The sequence below is a fragment of the Cylas formicarius genome, unplaced genomic scaffold, assembly GCF_029955315.1.
Source record: "Cylas formicarius isolate icCylForm1 unplaced genomic scaffold, icCylForm1.1 PGA_scaffold_1__22_contigs__length_36826433, whole genome shotgun sequence".
Lineage (NCBI taxonomy): Eukaryota > Metazoa > Arthropoda > Insecta > Coleoptera > Brentidae > Cylas > Cylas formicarius.
The window spans coordinates 24628980-24645736 of record NW_026844264.1 but is presented as its reverse complement, the minus strand read 5'-3'; the positions used below and the strand labels follow the sequence as shown (position 1 = coordinate 24645736).

The following is a 16757-nucleotide window of genomic DNA, read 5'->3' as shown; positions in this document are numbered from 1 at the left end:
TTTAATGTATTTATTCCATCTGGCAGGGACACTTTTACTTGCATGGTCACTCTTTTTGCTGTGCACCCTCGCCGCGCACACCATCGCATTTCTTGGAATTTTCTATGCACGTGTGGCTGTGGTTCTATATTATTAAAATATTAACACCTACTTTTAAAATGAAAATGGAAATGTAATTAATAATGTCAGAGTTCAATTCGTGCCGTGAACCACAGATCAAACAAAGGCCGTTCTGGAGAATTCCACCTTTAATAATTACCGCACTTTTTTTAAATGCAAACTTTCCTGGTTAGCGTATTTCAGTAAGCTGAGTAGAGTCGTGCAGCTTTCTTGTTTCTTGTTCACTTATTCTAGATCTACGTTTATTAATGGTAACGAAAGCTACTTCGTATGACTACAAAGCCCTTCCAGAATTCATATTTAGACCTTACTGCAATTTGTTTAATTTCCCCAATTTATAATTTCACTTAAACATTCTTATTCAAATTTAAATTTCGTGGCATGTGCAGAGTGTTTAAAGCAAAACCAGTGTTGTTATCAATGTTTGTTTCATTCTGGGGGCATTCACGTCAACAGTATTTAGTGTCTCTCTTAGTCATGTAGCGTCTAGTAGCTATATGGTCTTAGTGAATGTATAGCCCCATCTTTTCCCAGCAATTTTTTTATTAAACAAAGAGAATATCAATATTTCATGTTTCCTCTCTGGAATGTATATAGGTAAAATTCAATTTAAAAAAATAATTGCCAAATTGTGAAAATAATGAATTGCCGTTTGTATGCAATATTGCAGCCAGGGCTAATAAAACGACCCCTCGGATGCAGAAATTTCTCTCCAAATATATTTTTTCGCAATATTTTTCGGGCCTCTCGGCATTTTTTGGTTAAGCGCTATTTTAACAAAAAAATATATACGTAAATTAAAAAAGTGGATGTTGGTGTCATCTAGTGGTCGGCTCTAAAATTGAAAATATTTTGTCATTTGTAAATAGCGGCGTCTCATGGGTTAGTTTGGCTTTTGGTTCAAAGATGGTGCCGTTCGAATATATCTACAATAATTCCCAAAATCTTTATTTTCCAATGAGTTTTTGACGGAACGTATAATGATTTTAGAATAACATCCAATATAAAGATAGGTACATCAAAAATACGTAAAACCTGAGATGGAAAACTCAGTGGATAATGTTGTTGCTACACTTTTATTAAGAGGCGAATATTTACATTTTATATAAATAATTGCAAATGATATGGTTGAAGAAAATATATCCAAACTATGTTTGAAATATACAAAGACAACCCAAATAAAATAAGGCCAAGTATAACTTGACCCGTTGTTATTTAAATTGTACCATGCGTGTAAGGATTTTAAACGATTTCCAGGAATGCTCGATATTTATAAAATAACATAAAATTTAATATCCTCGAGTAACGCACATAGTTTATTTTGAATTAAGTACCAGATCAACTGTATTTTGTCTTAAAAATACATCACAAAATTATTACAACAACAGACCATAAAATTTACTATATAAATGTTAATACGTGAATTATTTAACGCTTTTAAACTTTCCAGGATTCACATCAAGGTTTCACATATTGTTTTCTAGTTCACTAGCTCAAGCCATAAAAAACATGCAAAATATTGAGGCGTTTAGGAAGGAACTAAGTCACAGAGAAATTCTTTTATAGTTTTAACTTTAATCAATCTAGTTTTATATTTTTTTCTATAATCAACAAACGTTGAGTCACTTTTTGTTTATAACTAAGTTAATGAATTCAAATTTGTTATTACCTAAATAATGTAGGACATTGAATTCAGTTGTCTTATCTGTAATCACATTAGTATAATTTTTATTTATTTAGTATTACTGAAAAAGAAAGACAAATTGAAAATTTGCTGAAATAAGTAGTAATTGATTGCGAGAAGGAAATGTAAGTTAAAAAACAAAATTAGATCAGAAGTTTAGTACTTTATTTTCGGAAAGATATTATAGACAACATGACAGACAGGGTTGTAATAATATTTATAATATGTAAAGAATGTCAGTGAATTGCCAGTTTTGTGAACCAATGAAAGCTTCAATATTGAACATTATGTCAGTGCTAGTAACTCGTTCAACACTTCAAAGATAATAAAATAATATAAATGGCCGACTAGTCGATTATCCAAGGGTTACCCTGACATTGTAAATATAAAACTGAATTATTTTTAGACCGATTTCTGGCAGGGTTTATAATTTGCCTGAACAAGACGACAGTTTCTTAAATAACTAAACACCGAGAAGCCGTGTTAATACGCGATCGCGAGTGTTGGGTCGCAAGTAAATGATTTCTAGGACGAAAAAACATCATCATCATGGACCGCATCATCACAAGAAGCACCACTACATACCGTTTCGGTTGCACAAGGACAGACGGGTAAATATTGCTGCGAATACGGATAGGTTGACTGATTAAAACCGTCTAAAATTATGCGATCGTTTAGAAATAGAATGTGGGTTTCAGAAACCGGGGTATGAAGCCGGTAGTAAATACATTTCCGAGAACATGATGTTTATGTACGACGACAAAAGATACACAATGTTTTGGCCTAATAATTTGCAGCTGCGATCGTTAACAACAAAATCGACCACGAAATTGTTAGCATATTGTTTTCCAAAGTGCAACTGCAACCACCGCGGCATTGTCTATTTGTTTTTTAAAAGATTTGGGTTTGGTGGAAGTGATCAATAAAACACGCCGAAGTTTCGGCTGTTTATTGAGCCATCCTGAGAACACTGAGTTGAGTTGCTTGTACCTACAGTACCTCCAGCAAAATAAATACAAATTGTTTGAGATTCATTTTACTTTCTAAAAATACATTTTTATTTCCGATAAAAAAATCGTTGTTTTTATCAGGCATTGTCAAATAGGGGATGCCCTACTAGGGCCTATTCTTTGGACGCCGATTTTATAGTGCATTAACAATATATTAATCTAATTTGCGCACACAGTCTATTGCATTAGCATCGTCTGCAATATTATTTTTGTTAAGCTATGGCATGCTGTAAAGTAGATACGAAAAAAATGGCAAATATTTTAATACTTAGTGCAAACATGGAAAATAAACACAAGTTTTAGAAGTCTGTGTCTTAAATGTTTAAAAAAATTAAAACTGTATAGATATCAGTAATGAAAGACCTTTCACTCTAGTTGCATTTAGATAGTACAACACTTCGATAATGTTAGTTTAATTAATTACTTTTTTTGAATAAGTTTGTAATTTTTATTCCTTTTTGTCTGAATATATCCGACTTCACCATAAAACGTGCGTAGTAGAACACACAATTTTTGGGAAACATTTCTTTATAGTAAAGTCTTATAGTAAAGAGCAGAATAAATTTATGACTTTCTTTTGCCAATTAATTTTTCGTGTAGATGTTCTCTTGACATTAGTTTTACGATCTTGAAAAGATATGATAAAATATCTTTTAGTTTTACGGAGTCCAAATAACGATTTGCGCAATACCAAAGTCGCATCAAAGTTATAGATTTTTATGTCGTTTTTAGCACTAAAAGAATTGCTTGCTAAATTTTGTTGTTTCTGCAGATTGTGAAAGTTAAAATTATATTCAAATAAGTGTTTTAGTACATGATTTACATGTTTTTTATATCGGATATTTATGTTTAAATAAAACTTTATAAAGACTAACTGAACCAAGTAGACTCTTAATCATGCCCGGCAAAATTTGTGTTGTTATAGTGAATTTCTTTCTACGAAAGTTAGGTTTGTCAAGGAGCGGACCTAAAAATAGAATACAAAAAGTATATCGCGGATATTTCTTCCGCTATTGGTAATTTAAGGAGAGAGTGACAAATGATTCCTACAAGAAACGAGAACACAGTGTTTTCGTCAAATAAGGTCCTAACCCAAAACTTAGCAATAACTAAATTGATTGAAGTAATCGATATGCCATGAATTCGGTAATAATTTTATTTCATCCCCACGCACTCCAGACTTGACTTGCAAAGAACTAGAACAAACTGTTTAAGAGTAATGTACCACTTTCAAGAGAAGTCGGCAACGTGCTGCCCTGAATAAGACGTACACTTGGCTGACATGCGTTTCCTCTGAGCAACCCTGCATTATCCTCCATGTATACTGAGATACTATTTGGCCCCCAGCTTTCAATCCTACCTGGTCCACTGCAATAGGAAGCAAAGACCAAAGACACCTACCTGTCCATTGAATAGCGTTTGATTTTATAGATTTTTCCTCCGCGATATCCGGCTTGGTGTCGAATCAGAAATTCGCCTGTATGGATTTAACAATGAAAACATTTTCCGCAAACTGGCATCGCCGGTTGAAAGTTAACCGCGGCCAAAATCAATAACCGCGCGTGCGCGTCAACAAACACAACCAACCCCACCTCTGCTATCAAACATGTACGCTCGCCGAGCTTTTCTCACAATCGCCAGAAAATGAACATTTTCTTCTTTTACTTTTCATAGACTATTACAATCCGTAGCTGTAGTACGTGCCTCGTTATGTAGTTTTTTTTACCACTACTAGACCGTTAACGTTTCGTTCCGTACCGTAACTAGTCCGTTAATATATTTCAATTTGCTTGCGTTGCGTGCGTTTTGGTGGTTTTTACAAAGTCGACGTTTTTATACGAAACTAGAGTTTTTTAACGAAGTAGTATACACACAATATCATAGTTCCGGGTCGGTTGGTGCGCTATCGACCGTTGGAGATGTCGCAAAATGATGGGATACAACAGCTACAACCAAGGATACAATAAACTATTCACCCAGGTGAGATACGTCGTTCTACCCAACTTTGAGCTGCCGATCCGAAAAAAAAACTCTACCCAAATAGAAGCACCGTGCAGAAGTGGTGGAATTTTTGTTACCTTGACATTTTCTGCCAAAGACAACATTTTTATAGAGTCCCCTGCGATATTAATAAATACCCGTATATTTTGAGTTTTCTTTTAATCGAATTCCCTCTATAATGCCTTAATTTAATTACTTAATCATATCCTGTTCCACGGCGATAATAAAAACCGTCGGATTTAATCAAAGCATGTTTTACTGGTCAATAAAGTTATCGTAAAATTATTATGAAATCTGTGTTTGACGCGAAAATTGGGCTCGTAATGTGGAAAGCATCGCCGATTCAGATGATAGTACCCCTGCGTCAAACATGATAATGCTTTGGAAAAAGATATTTAAGTCGGAGAGGTGGAAGTTGTTGGTAAGCTTTTTTGGTACAGCTTTTTTTGCATCTTGCTACTTTAGTCATGTCAATCTGTGCTTTCCGAGGTGTGCAATCACATTCAACCATAAAATATACATCTGACAACCTTTGGGAACATTTGGTAAGGTATTTGGGTATAATTTGTTTGGTCGCCGACGCATGTTTGCACTCTGGTTTTGCCTCTCCAATAAAAGCTAAGCAACATTAAGTTCAATTTCTTATTGCTTAGCTTTATTTTTCAATCATAACAGATAGTACCCATGCAGAGGACACCAGAACTACATCTCCGTTAAAGAGAGGTAGCGTCTAAAGGAAACCTCTATAAAATATGTGTGAATATACTATTAATATATGGAATTATCTTTGTAAGAAACACGATACACGAAACAAAATCTCGTTTTTTGGCTCCATTATTTTAATGTCGATGCCTATCTTGCTTCAACTACGCCATGGTTATATTAATCTGATATTTTTTGACTATCAATGTTCAATTTCTTCGCTGCTTACAGGAGTAATCTCAAATAAGTTCTGTTATACCTATGCTGGTCAATCATGCATCGTGCTCGTTTACTGATACTTCTCGCTGAAAATCCAAACGCTTATCCAAACGTTGTTGGCGCGTACGGAATTTAATTATTAATACCTTTATTTTGTGCTCGTTCAGGTGAGATTTTTGTCGTGAAGTTCTTTAAAAACATTGTTCGTATCCATTTAGAGGGAAATAACGGATAATGTTTTTTTTTTTATTTTAAGCCACCGCTAAAGGGGGTGCCGCTCATGGTTTTGTTCGTCCGTGCATTCCATTTCGCTGTGTATGTTTAATTAACCCAGTGTATCTCATTTCTACTAAACACTTTCCAAACTACACCATGAACATCAACATTGTGGAGTAGAATACTACTAGCTGTCACCGATATGTAGGATAAGGAACCCATTTATGAAATGAAACCTTTTTCTATACGTCAAATTTAAAGTCAGTTCCTAAATGAGACACCAGACTATCCAATTAGAGTTATCTGTATTTAAATGTAGCTTGCTCGTATCGAGTCGAAACTTTGAATAAATAGAACAAATGAAGTGATGCGACAACTTTTTACTTATTCTTCTCCTAAAATTGTGATATAAGGTAATTAAAAGCAGCACATCTTAAAATAATTAATTAATTAATAGCGTTTAATTTGAAATGTTATTTTTAATTTTTTAACCATGCAGGTGAGAATCGCTGTCAAGACATCTTATTATTATATAAGATTTTCTTACATCTATATACAAATATACTTAAAGTATTTCAAAATCAGATAACTCATGAGTTATACACTAGAGCTGTGCCAAATTTGACACTCCGAAAATTCCCCTTTACTCAAAGAACTACTCTAGACAGAACCTAGGTTACTAAATCTATTGCCTTTGAAGCTAAGCATAAACTCTAAGAAATAGAAAAATAAGTAACAACTAAAAGTTCAGATTTTCACGAAGTTATATATTTTTACATGATAATTGTTTCGACAACACCGTGTCTTTATCAAAAGAAATAGATACATGGAATTTTTTTTATTTTAAATTTGCTCTTAATGTTAAGTAGGAACTACTTAGTTCTAGATTTTCAACGTTATGTTCTTTATTAAGATTACCATGGATAGAATTTCTGAAAAAACTGTTAGGAGGTTGAGAAAACCGGCAACTTGTAATATAGTCGTATTATCATTCTTGTTCATGAAACCACAACAACAACAAACTATCAAACGGATATTGTCTGGGAAAGCAGGCAGTATATTTTGATGAATGCTTCAATTTAAACGCTATATATTATAATAATTTTATGATTTAACAAACTTTGGCTACGTGCGTTTTAAGCACATTTATCTGCAGTCAAAGATATCGTGACCAAACCCATTATGAAAAGGAAACCATGGTCACACAGTTAATTTAGATGTATTAAAAAAGTTCGAGAAAAGTAAACAGGTTTAATAAATAAAATATGATTCTTGAATATATTTATTACCAACGGTACGTGCAGTAGAAGAAAGATGTCATGGATCATCAGAAGAAGACTTAGGAATAGACTAGAAACATAAGAACATAAATAAAAGACAAATATGCCGTGAAAATTTTGCAAATGCCATAAAATTATATTCTAACGAGTCATGAAACCTTATATTACAAGATGTCTGATACCCATGACATCCTCAAAAGAGTTGGAACAGCACCTAAATGAAAGCCAATCTCTTTATTGCGATTTTTGAAGACGAAGACTTTAGCAGAAGAGCTAGACAAAAAATATGTTCTAGAAAGCATTTCTTATATTTTTGTGTGGAAATAGGTTGCATTTAATTTATCTACTTTTTATAATGTAAAATTTCATCAATTTCTTTTTATAAAGCGAATGTTCTTTTTAGTTGAATGCGAAAAATCAAATTCTTTCACTGTAACGATAAGTTCGGAGGAAATGAAGGTTATTTGTAGATATCCGCTTTTAACACTAAGCCAAACTCGATCAGAGAGACACACAGACCCAAATGTGTGTTTTAATGGGAACAAAGATGTGTGATGTGTGTCGACGTCTTGCTAAATGGATTTTGTACCCATTTATTATACTCATTTTATTTGAAAATTCAAATACTATTTTCTTTGCCTTTGCTCAACATGCAATAATTTTATTTATATTTTTTCTCCTTGAAAGCTATCGTTTATTATAAGAACGACTCGTTTTGAATAACAATAACAATATATAATATAATATTTTTATACATAAATGTGGAATTGTACAAATTACAATTGATACGAAAGGAAACGCAAATAATGATGAATCCCATACACATAATTTCATAACGCTAATTAAAACTGGTAAATAAGTAAGTTTAAGATGAGATTATTTTCTTTAAACTTAACCTAAACGCCAGTATTTTCCTTATTAAGAAAGTTGTTCTCGTAAATATTTAATATTTTGTTACAGGGCTCTGCTGATTCAAATTATTCTCAGCCATCATCGGACCTGTCGCTCGACGAGGAAAAAGAAACCCTTCGAAGGGAGAAAGAGAGGGCGGCCCTCAGTCAGCTGGAAAAAGCCAGGGTAATTCTCGTTGCTGTTTATTTTATTAAATTTTTCTACTTATGCAGAAACGCCAATTATCTTTTGGCATTTAGTGCTTTGAAATAATTGCCCAAGCCGATTTTGTTTACAACAAACATTCTCATTCATTTTAATTATTGACCGTTTCAGTTTAACATATTCACTAAATGGCAAAAAGTTCGAACCATTGCCAAGAGTTTTCGGTTTTTTCTTTGTCACTCATATGAATGACGCTGAACGCAAAAGTTTGTCATTTTATCGTTCCGCACCACCATTAAAAGCTTCGATATCGATATTCTCAGACGAAACACATTCTTGCGTTTCGAGAAAAACCAAACATTAGCGAAATCTAAAAATACTAGAATGCGGATGCGCCTGTTTACAATACCTACACGTAACTGCTGTTAAATATTTCGAGGTTTTGGTTCCTAGCATTCGCAAATAGATTATGCGAAAATTCTTTAAAAATAACTTTTTTTCCAACGCTTCATTAAATACGCCGATATAGATCAATGTCAATTAGATTCTTCACCTTGCTATACAACTTCTGAATGCGGCAGTTAATTTGGTATTTGGCAAAAATTCGTGAAATATATGAGATTTACGAGAACGGCAGCCGTATCAGTTTTAGCTAGTTTTGGACATTTTTCATTTTTCTAGTGTGTTTCCTTTATATGTTATACAGGGTGTTTTCTAATTGAATGTCAATAATTTAGGGGGCGGTTTTTGGATCCATTTCAAAAAGAAAACTTCATGTGAACTTTTGAAATACAGGGTCGTAAAGTTTCCAAAAATAAAAAATATTTTTTTAATATTTGTAATACCATTTTAGATATTTTAATGAAATCTGGCCCGCATGTACTATGTATCAAGAGGCATTATTAAGTGAACCACAATTTTTAATGAAATTTGCATATATGTATCAAGGGGACTTATTTATTGTACCACACTTTATTTTCTCTAATCTCTAATCATTTCTGAAGCAATTTAATTTTCGTCCAGTATTTGTTTTAATGTTTTTTTCCACCTAGATTAAAATAACCAATTATGCAATGATCAAGGCTGTGTAAAGTATTACTTTAAGATCTTTGTTGCGTTAAGCCGCTACTTTGGGCGTTTTCGGTACTTTGGCCGCGGGTTCGATTGCGAACGGATGTTTCCGGTAGATTTTAGCCACACACAGCATATTAGGACCCTAGCGAGGAAAAATTTTACAAAATTCAATATGATTTGAATAAAATCAACGTCAAACATGTCCATTGTTTTCTAAATTAAAATGAGGTGTGCACGGAACTTTGTTGGTTGTGATTCAAGTGGGCTTCTGCGTCTTACAATTACATTGTCAGTTGCGATAAGGAATTTTTTTTTAGAAAATAAGGAAAAACATAATCAACCTAACCTTTTAAGTTAATGTCAACCAAACAGAGCAATAGTGCGTGCAACATAAACCGTTAATAACCAGTAAGTGACATATGGGTGACACTAAAAAAAAGGTCCTAGGAGTAGAGCGCAGAGACAAATGGTATTAGAAACCTCTGTAGAAACCAGAAAGCCAGCTGGTATAACTCAAAAATGATGTATACCACTTTTTCTTTTAACGGCTCAATTGTTAAAGAACTGATCATGTTATTTTTATTATAATCTTTTGCTTATCGTAATATCAGTTCTTAATAAGCACAGTGTATATTGACACATGTACAGAGTGTCTGGTTATAATTTGACACCTTTATGTTATTATAATTTATATCGAAAGATATAAATATAAAATTCACAGATTCTGCGATTATCAAATTAAACGATTCATCATGAAAGTTTTTTAAACTTTTTAAATTAAACGTCGTGGAATTTACAGTAAAAATATTGAAGTTTTATTTTTGTAAGAACCGTCATTCTCATCCAAATTTTCGGAAATATTTGTAATTACGGTTGCATACATCTGATTGAGATGACGCTCAAAGCAATACGCGGAGCTTAATAATAAATGTCTATACTATGATGGAACTGGTAAATCTGGACCCCACCCTGGTGCCGGATCATGTTTTGTTCGGTCCAAAAAATATAAAAGGCTGTTTTTTCGTAACCTTATCCCGCCCAACCGGACAACTATGACCGGAAATAACCCAACTTTGGCATATGGTCGGAACTACAAAATCTTCAAGTAAATGTGTAAGAAAAATTTGAAGGTTCAAAAGCTCACTAATTTACATAATGAACTACTAAAATAATTACCATGATTTGTTTATCTTTCTTGTTGCGGAAACAGGACGCCAAACTTAAAACTAAACTCAAACTCAAAAACTTTAAAGAAGTAATTTTAAAATTGTTTTATTAAACCGAAACTAATAATTTTGCATCCGTTCCATAATGTTGAAATTGTAATTGTTTTCAGGCAAAGTCGGTAGCATTCGCAGTTAGAACGAACGTGACGTATGACGGAACGCTGGATGATGATTCGCCGGTCCATGGATACGCAATCTCTTTCGACGTTCGAGACTTTTTACATATTAAGGTTAGTTAGTTGACTGAATTTTATATGCGCACGGAGACGCAAACATAAAAGCGTAAATTCAACACAATGTTGCCTAGGTTTTCCTACTCTGTGTTACGCGTCTTTCTGATAATATATAATCAAGCGAGTTTCAACCCAGTTTTACAGAATTCTGGACAATAATCGTAAAAAATTGTTTGTCAGTCCTTAGAAAGGTTTGAGATCGATTTATTTACTTTGTTTCTATCGTGAAAAGAATGAAATCGGCTTTCGCGAAAGCGTCTACACTTCCCAATAAACCCTGAGTACAGTAATGTCCAAGTGATCGAAAATACATTTTTTTTTGTGTCATTTTTTGAAGTCGGCCAACTATTAAACTTTTGAAATTTCAAATTTTCTTTCGTTCTATCGCTCGGCGAGTCCAGTTAGTATCTAAAATTTCGAGCTACTAAGTTGAAATTACGCCGAAAGTTAGAGCTGCGTCCCCAGATAGAAAGTATTTAAACTGATTGGGATTAAAAGTCGTGAAGTATTTTTGAAAATATTTTGAAAAACTGGAATTCCGCTGTTTCGCGGGACTATTGGGATCCCGTAAACCGTAAGAGATTCGTCGTCGGTTAAATAGAGGCATTTTGATGCTTCATTTAAAACCGTTTCATAATGTCGAAAATTCAGATTAGTTCCAGAGATATTTGGAAAAACCGAAAATCATCAATTTTTGTTTTTTTAAATTTTTTCCTGGTTTTAATTAAAACAATTTTTGAAAACAAATGACACTTTTTCTCCCCTACAAGTTGACATTATTAAGTATCAAGTTTGACTTTTCGGTTTTGTGTGCCCATCATCAACTTAATTTTTTAACTACAGACCTGCATTTTTTATTTAACATTTCGAAAGAGCACGTCATTTTGCATGTACCACGATGTTGATCTCGTTTCAGGAAAAGTACGATAACAACTGGTGGATCGGTAGGTTAGTAAAGGAAGGCTGTGATATAGGTTTCATTCCGTCTCCAGTGAAGCTAGAGAATCTGCGACAGCAGCAAGTGTCGACGAGGACGACCAAGTTGTACTCGAGCAAGACCAGCTCTAGTTCAAACATCGGTGCTGCGGGTAACGATGCTTCCAGAGGTAGCACTCCTCCCACGCCTGGTATGTCCCATCCAAATCGATTTTCGGAAATTTTTAATTATTTTTTATTGATATCCGTGGATGCGATGGAATGATTTTGATGTCGTGGCACTCTCAATGTTATCTATTATTAATCAATGTTTTTTATTTTTGCCAAATCAGGTTTGTATATACGCTGGGTATTAAGAGTGCTTCTTTCTATAAAAGAATACAATTTATTATAAAATGTGAAGCTCTTTATTTTTTAACTAAGGCTATGTAAGAAACACTTAATTAATACTTTTTCACAAAAAAGGGCACATATTTAATATGTCTATTCTAGTACACATATATGATTATCATTGGTTATCAATTAATTGTTAATAATGAAGTCTAGATGAAAACTGAATAAGGTGCAGATAAAAACAAGGATCTAAACTGATCTGATCATCAAAATGTTACTCTTTTCATATTGTTAGGGGTCAACTAAATATAATAATTGTAAACAACAATTTTTTGTTCCATATTTAGTGTGAAGTAAAAGTATATTCCACCTTTTTACTAGAAAGGAGCACTTTTAATTTAATTCAATGATGTGGCAACCAAAATTGAAAATTTTTGCATCATGTATTTTTTTTTCAACCGTGTCCTCCTCCAAACTAGTTATAGATAACCTACTAGTTCTTGATCGTCCGTCCCAGCAGTATTTCTCTTGTTTTAGTGAATTATTTTGTTTAGTCCTATAATTCCTTTAAATTATCTCTTCGCACTATATTTGCACTTCTTTAGTTATCACTGCGTAAATCATAGTACATGGAAAAGGGGCGTCTTCACTGTATTGGTAAATGTAGCAACGAAATGATTGATTTTAATCTGGACGACAGGAATCAAATTGAAATTTTCTGAAATTATTATTTTCAATGTGCTTTGAAATACGTAGTTGGAATTTATTGTGAAGTTGTCTACGTACATTGTGTCCAGGATAGAGTCATTGCAAGATCAGAACGCATAATAGTTACGTAACAACTATGTCTTTCAAAAATGTCAGAAAAGAGCCCAAATTCTTTTCCAGCTTATTTTGGCAAACGCGTTTTCCAATAATTCTTCATTTGGATAGCCACTTTTACCATCTTAACCAATGAAACTTTTTGTGATTGTCCTTTTCTAAACTTTTTTTTTAATTATTACTTGGTATTGAATTGTATTACTGGTTTGCTTTGTAATTATGGAAAATGCATTATATTTAAATTGTGTTTGGTTGTGTTATATTTTGAATACAACCAAAAAAAAATCATTAGCCAAAAAATGACCATGAATTTTAATGAAACTATTTTCAAAAGTAACTTACAAAGTAGGGTAGGTATTATGAAAATTTTAATTTAATTAGGTATGGTGGGAAATATAAATGTGCATTTTTAGTTTAATTGACCCCGTAGCTTTTATCATTTCCGCAATGGCTTTGCTGCGCATCTTGGAGACATTGTATTTTAGTTGTGGTTTATCTTACTTGTTGTTTTCTGGATTGCATACATCAATCACAGTGACGCTTGACAATGTTTGTTTGTAGAAAATTTTGATAAAGAAAAGGTTAATTCAATGTTCCGCATCTATACTATATTTCCGCTGAATCAACGGCTGTTGCCGTATAATAACTTCTAAAGTAATATTATTAATATATTAATATCAAATTTTCTCATTTCATTCTCAAGCTTCACCTATAGGCTATCCAACAGCTCTCAAAAAAAGATGTGTGTGATTTTTAATTAACCAAAAAAATGTGTTAAATTATTACTGCATATGCATGTAACTTACAGTTCCTACAAAAAAACTTGATGATTATCAATTTAATTGTTTTGTATCTCACTATCATGAGAAATCATAAAATTGAGTTTTGGTGGAGATCAAAACCCTAGAAAGCATCTTTTATTTTAAGGATCGTTTTCTAAATTAAAATTTAATTAAATCATCATTTGAATAGATTAAGTAAGTAGCATTTCATCAAAAGCTTTTAGACAAATTGTATTGGTCCCTCCGGTAGTTATCAGTGTTGTTTTGAGTATTTTGTTGCATATTAATAACTTATCGACTTGTGTGGCTTTTCAAGGCGATGAATCGGATTCGATGGGTAATCCGCGGTCAGGCAAATCCCTTACAACCCCACCCGCCAAGGAGAAGAAAAAACCATTCTTCAAAAAACAAGAAGCCACCGCGCCGTACGACGTAGTACCGTCAATGCGTCCCGTAGTTTTAGTAGGACCTTCGCTTAAGGGCTACGAGGTTACGGATATGATGCAAAAAGCCTTATTTGATTTTTTAAAGCATCGCTTCGAAGGAAGGTAAGGATGACACCCGGAAATCAATGGCATCATAACACGCGCGAGACACAATGAATGATGAATGATGAAAACAATTTGTGATATGTTGCAGTATTATTGCAGTACAACACAATTATATTTATAATTTTTGTTGACTAAATACCTAAATGCGCGACTCCCTATGGCAATTTGTTTTTATCAATTTGTTGCATTTCTGCGCAGAGGACTAGAGGTTACAGTTTTTACTGTTAGAGTAGAATTGCTTTGAGAAACCTGACAAAAAACATGGCTGTGAGATATTTGAAAGTGGTCAGATAGATAACTTTCCTGTAAATGTAGATAGGGTCTGGGATATATTATACCAATGAATTTCTGGTCCCTTCTTATAGTAATTAACTCTAACTTGTTAGAGTCGGGAATCTTGAACTAGTTACCTGGCCATTCTTTTAAACGATTAAATGGGTTTTATGTAGTTCTACCCAATCACAGATTTGCGAATCTCACGTATCAAATATGCCAAATATACCAGCAAAAATTAAGTAATAACTAAAGTCCTCTATCCAAATTCCCAATTTGGAATGTTGAGCTCGTAATTATTAAGAATTTACAGGTATCCATTAGATATAAAATAATTTGCTATTGCCATTGTAAAAATATGTAACGTTGAAATTTCATCCATTCATTTTATTAAAACATACATATATTAAAAGCCACCATAAATCCGGTAGAAGAATTAGCGTCTTGTCTATTTAAAATAGATAGGCATTTAACTGACTGCTGGTGGCTAATTGGTGGATGGATACAATCCAATTAAATTTGTTTCAGAATAATTATAACGCGGGTAATGGCAGACATTTCGCTGGCAAAGCGATCGCTGCTAAACAACCCGTCGAAGAGAGCGATCATGGAACGATCAGCGACAAGGTCGTCGTGTCTTTCGGAGGTTCAGGCCGAGATCGAGCGGATATTCGAACTAGCGACGACGATGCAACTGGTCGTGCTAGATTGTGATACCATAAACCATCCTTCGCAGCTCGCGAAAACCTCGTTGGCACCGTGTATCGTGTACCTTAAAATATCTAGTCCTAAGGTAAAAAGGACTTCGCCGTTGATATTTACCGTGCGACCTAAACGCATGATTTTAGGTTTTGCAAAGGTTAATTAAATCTCGAGGGAAAAGTCAGACGCGGCACCTCAACGTACAAATGGTCGCCGCGGAAAAACTTGCCCAGTGTCCGCCGGAAATGTTCGACGTCATATTAGACGAGAACCAACTCGAAGACGCTTGCGAACATATAGCGGAATACTTGGAGGTGAGTTTTTTATAAAATTGTAATTTATCAAGTTGAAATTTGTGTCATTCTCTAACTTTAATTTCATTGCCACGAATCCACCGTCTCCAGTATAGTATTTTTCAAGATATTGCAGACGGATACTGTGTGCTCTGGTGTATCAATGTCATTACGGTTCGTGCAAACTTCGTTTACCTCACTTCCAAAGCGTTTGACCCTACGTTGAATTCATGGTGTCCATGGGTGTATAGTTCCTTTTTACTTTTGAATGCACCACCCCACACAGTACCACACCCTTTCCACTAGAAGGCCCTCCTATATTTCTCATAAGTCGTATCAATTTACCAAGTCTGTCCTCAGACCCTGCTAACATGTTCGCCAAAATAACCGTGCTTGTCAAAATAGATTCCCAGATATTTAATACTCTCTTTTGGTGTTTTGGTCTTTTTTCGTCCTTATAATGTAATTTTAAATACGTCATTATACAAGATATTCCAAAGTGTCGGTCCTGGTATGGATCCCTGTAGTACTCTGGTTTAATTTCAAGTGTTTCCTGTTTAGAAACCTGTATGTGTCTGTCCTTGTGGTATTCCTCAATGATATTGAAGAGATATTTCGATATCTTTCACGTTCTTAGTTTTTGCAGTATCAAATTCCAGTTAACTGAGTTAAAAGCTTTGCGGACATCCAGTGTTACTAAGGCATTCCAGTTTTTTTTTTCGCTTCTCTGTTGTTTCTTTAATTTTCTATATTGCATGTATTGTTGATCGCCTCTTTGTAAACCCGTATTGGCGTTTCGTTATTCCCTCTTTTTCTGCAATTTCTTCTTCCAGTCTCCTTTATCATTTCTTCATATAGTCTGCGACAACTAGACAGAGTGGCCCGAAGGCACTTGGAGTTCCGGGTTTTGATTGTTTCGGTATTAGTATGACTTTCACAATGTTCCATTCCATGGGAAAACTCTGCTTCGGGTGGTATTCTATCCAGTCCGGGAGCCCTTCCTATTTTTATTCGAGTTAAAGCTACTCTCATTTTTTTGAGGGGGTTAGGTTTTTTAAACCTTTTATTGCAGTCTTATACCCCATATAAGTTATCCCAATGCTCTGTACTGGACTCTCTTATCAGTCTTGCGAGTTCCTTTCTTTTTTCTTGATGTTTTCGCTTAGCGTTTTCTTTCCTCACACTGTCGCTTTCAGTATTCTAGTAAGTTGTCTTCTGGTACTTGTGCAGTACTTCCAGCAGTA

The 16757-nt window shown here is 34.1% G+C and overlaps 1 protein-coding gene across 8 annotated transcripts in view; it reads left to right on the top strand.

Annotated features, from left to right (window-relative positions):
* LOC132696175 (voltage-dependent L-type calcium channel subunit beta-2) overlaps positions 1-16757 on the top strand; it is a 77608-nt gene that overhangs the window by 50640 nt on the left and 10211 nt on the right. For 4 of the 8 annotated variants that reach the window (XM_060660854.1, XM_060660851.1, XM_060660858.1 and 1 more), the window contains 6 exons: positions 8193-8309; positions 10699-10818; positions 11738-11948; positions 14011-14242; positions 15047-15311; positions 15367-15534. In XM_060660854.1, the coding sequence (XP_060516837.1) occupies positions 8193-8309; positions 10699-10818; positions 11738-11948; positions 14011-14242; positions 15047-15311; positions 15367-15534 (1113 nt within the window). Of the gene's footprint in view, positions 1-2147; positions 2416-4421; positions 4795-8192; positions 8310-10698; positions 10819-11737; positions 11949-14010; positions 14243-15046; positions 15312-15366; positions 15535-16757 lie in introns of those variants that run through there. The other 4 variants (XM_060660855.1, XM_060660859.1, XM_060660856.1 and 1 more) reach the window with 4 other exon arrangements.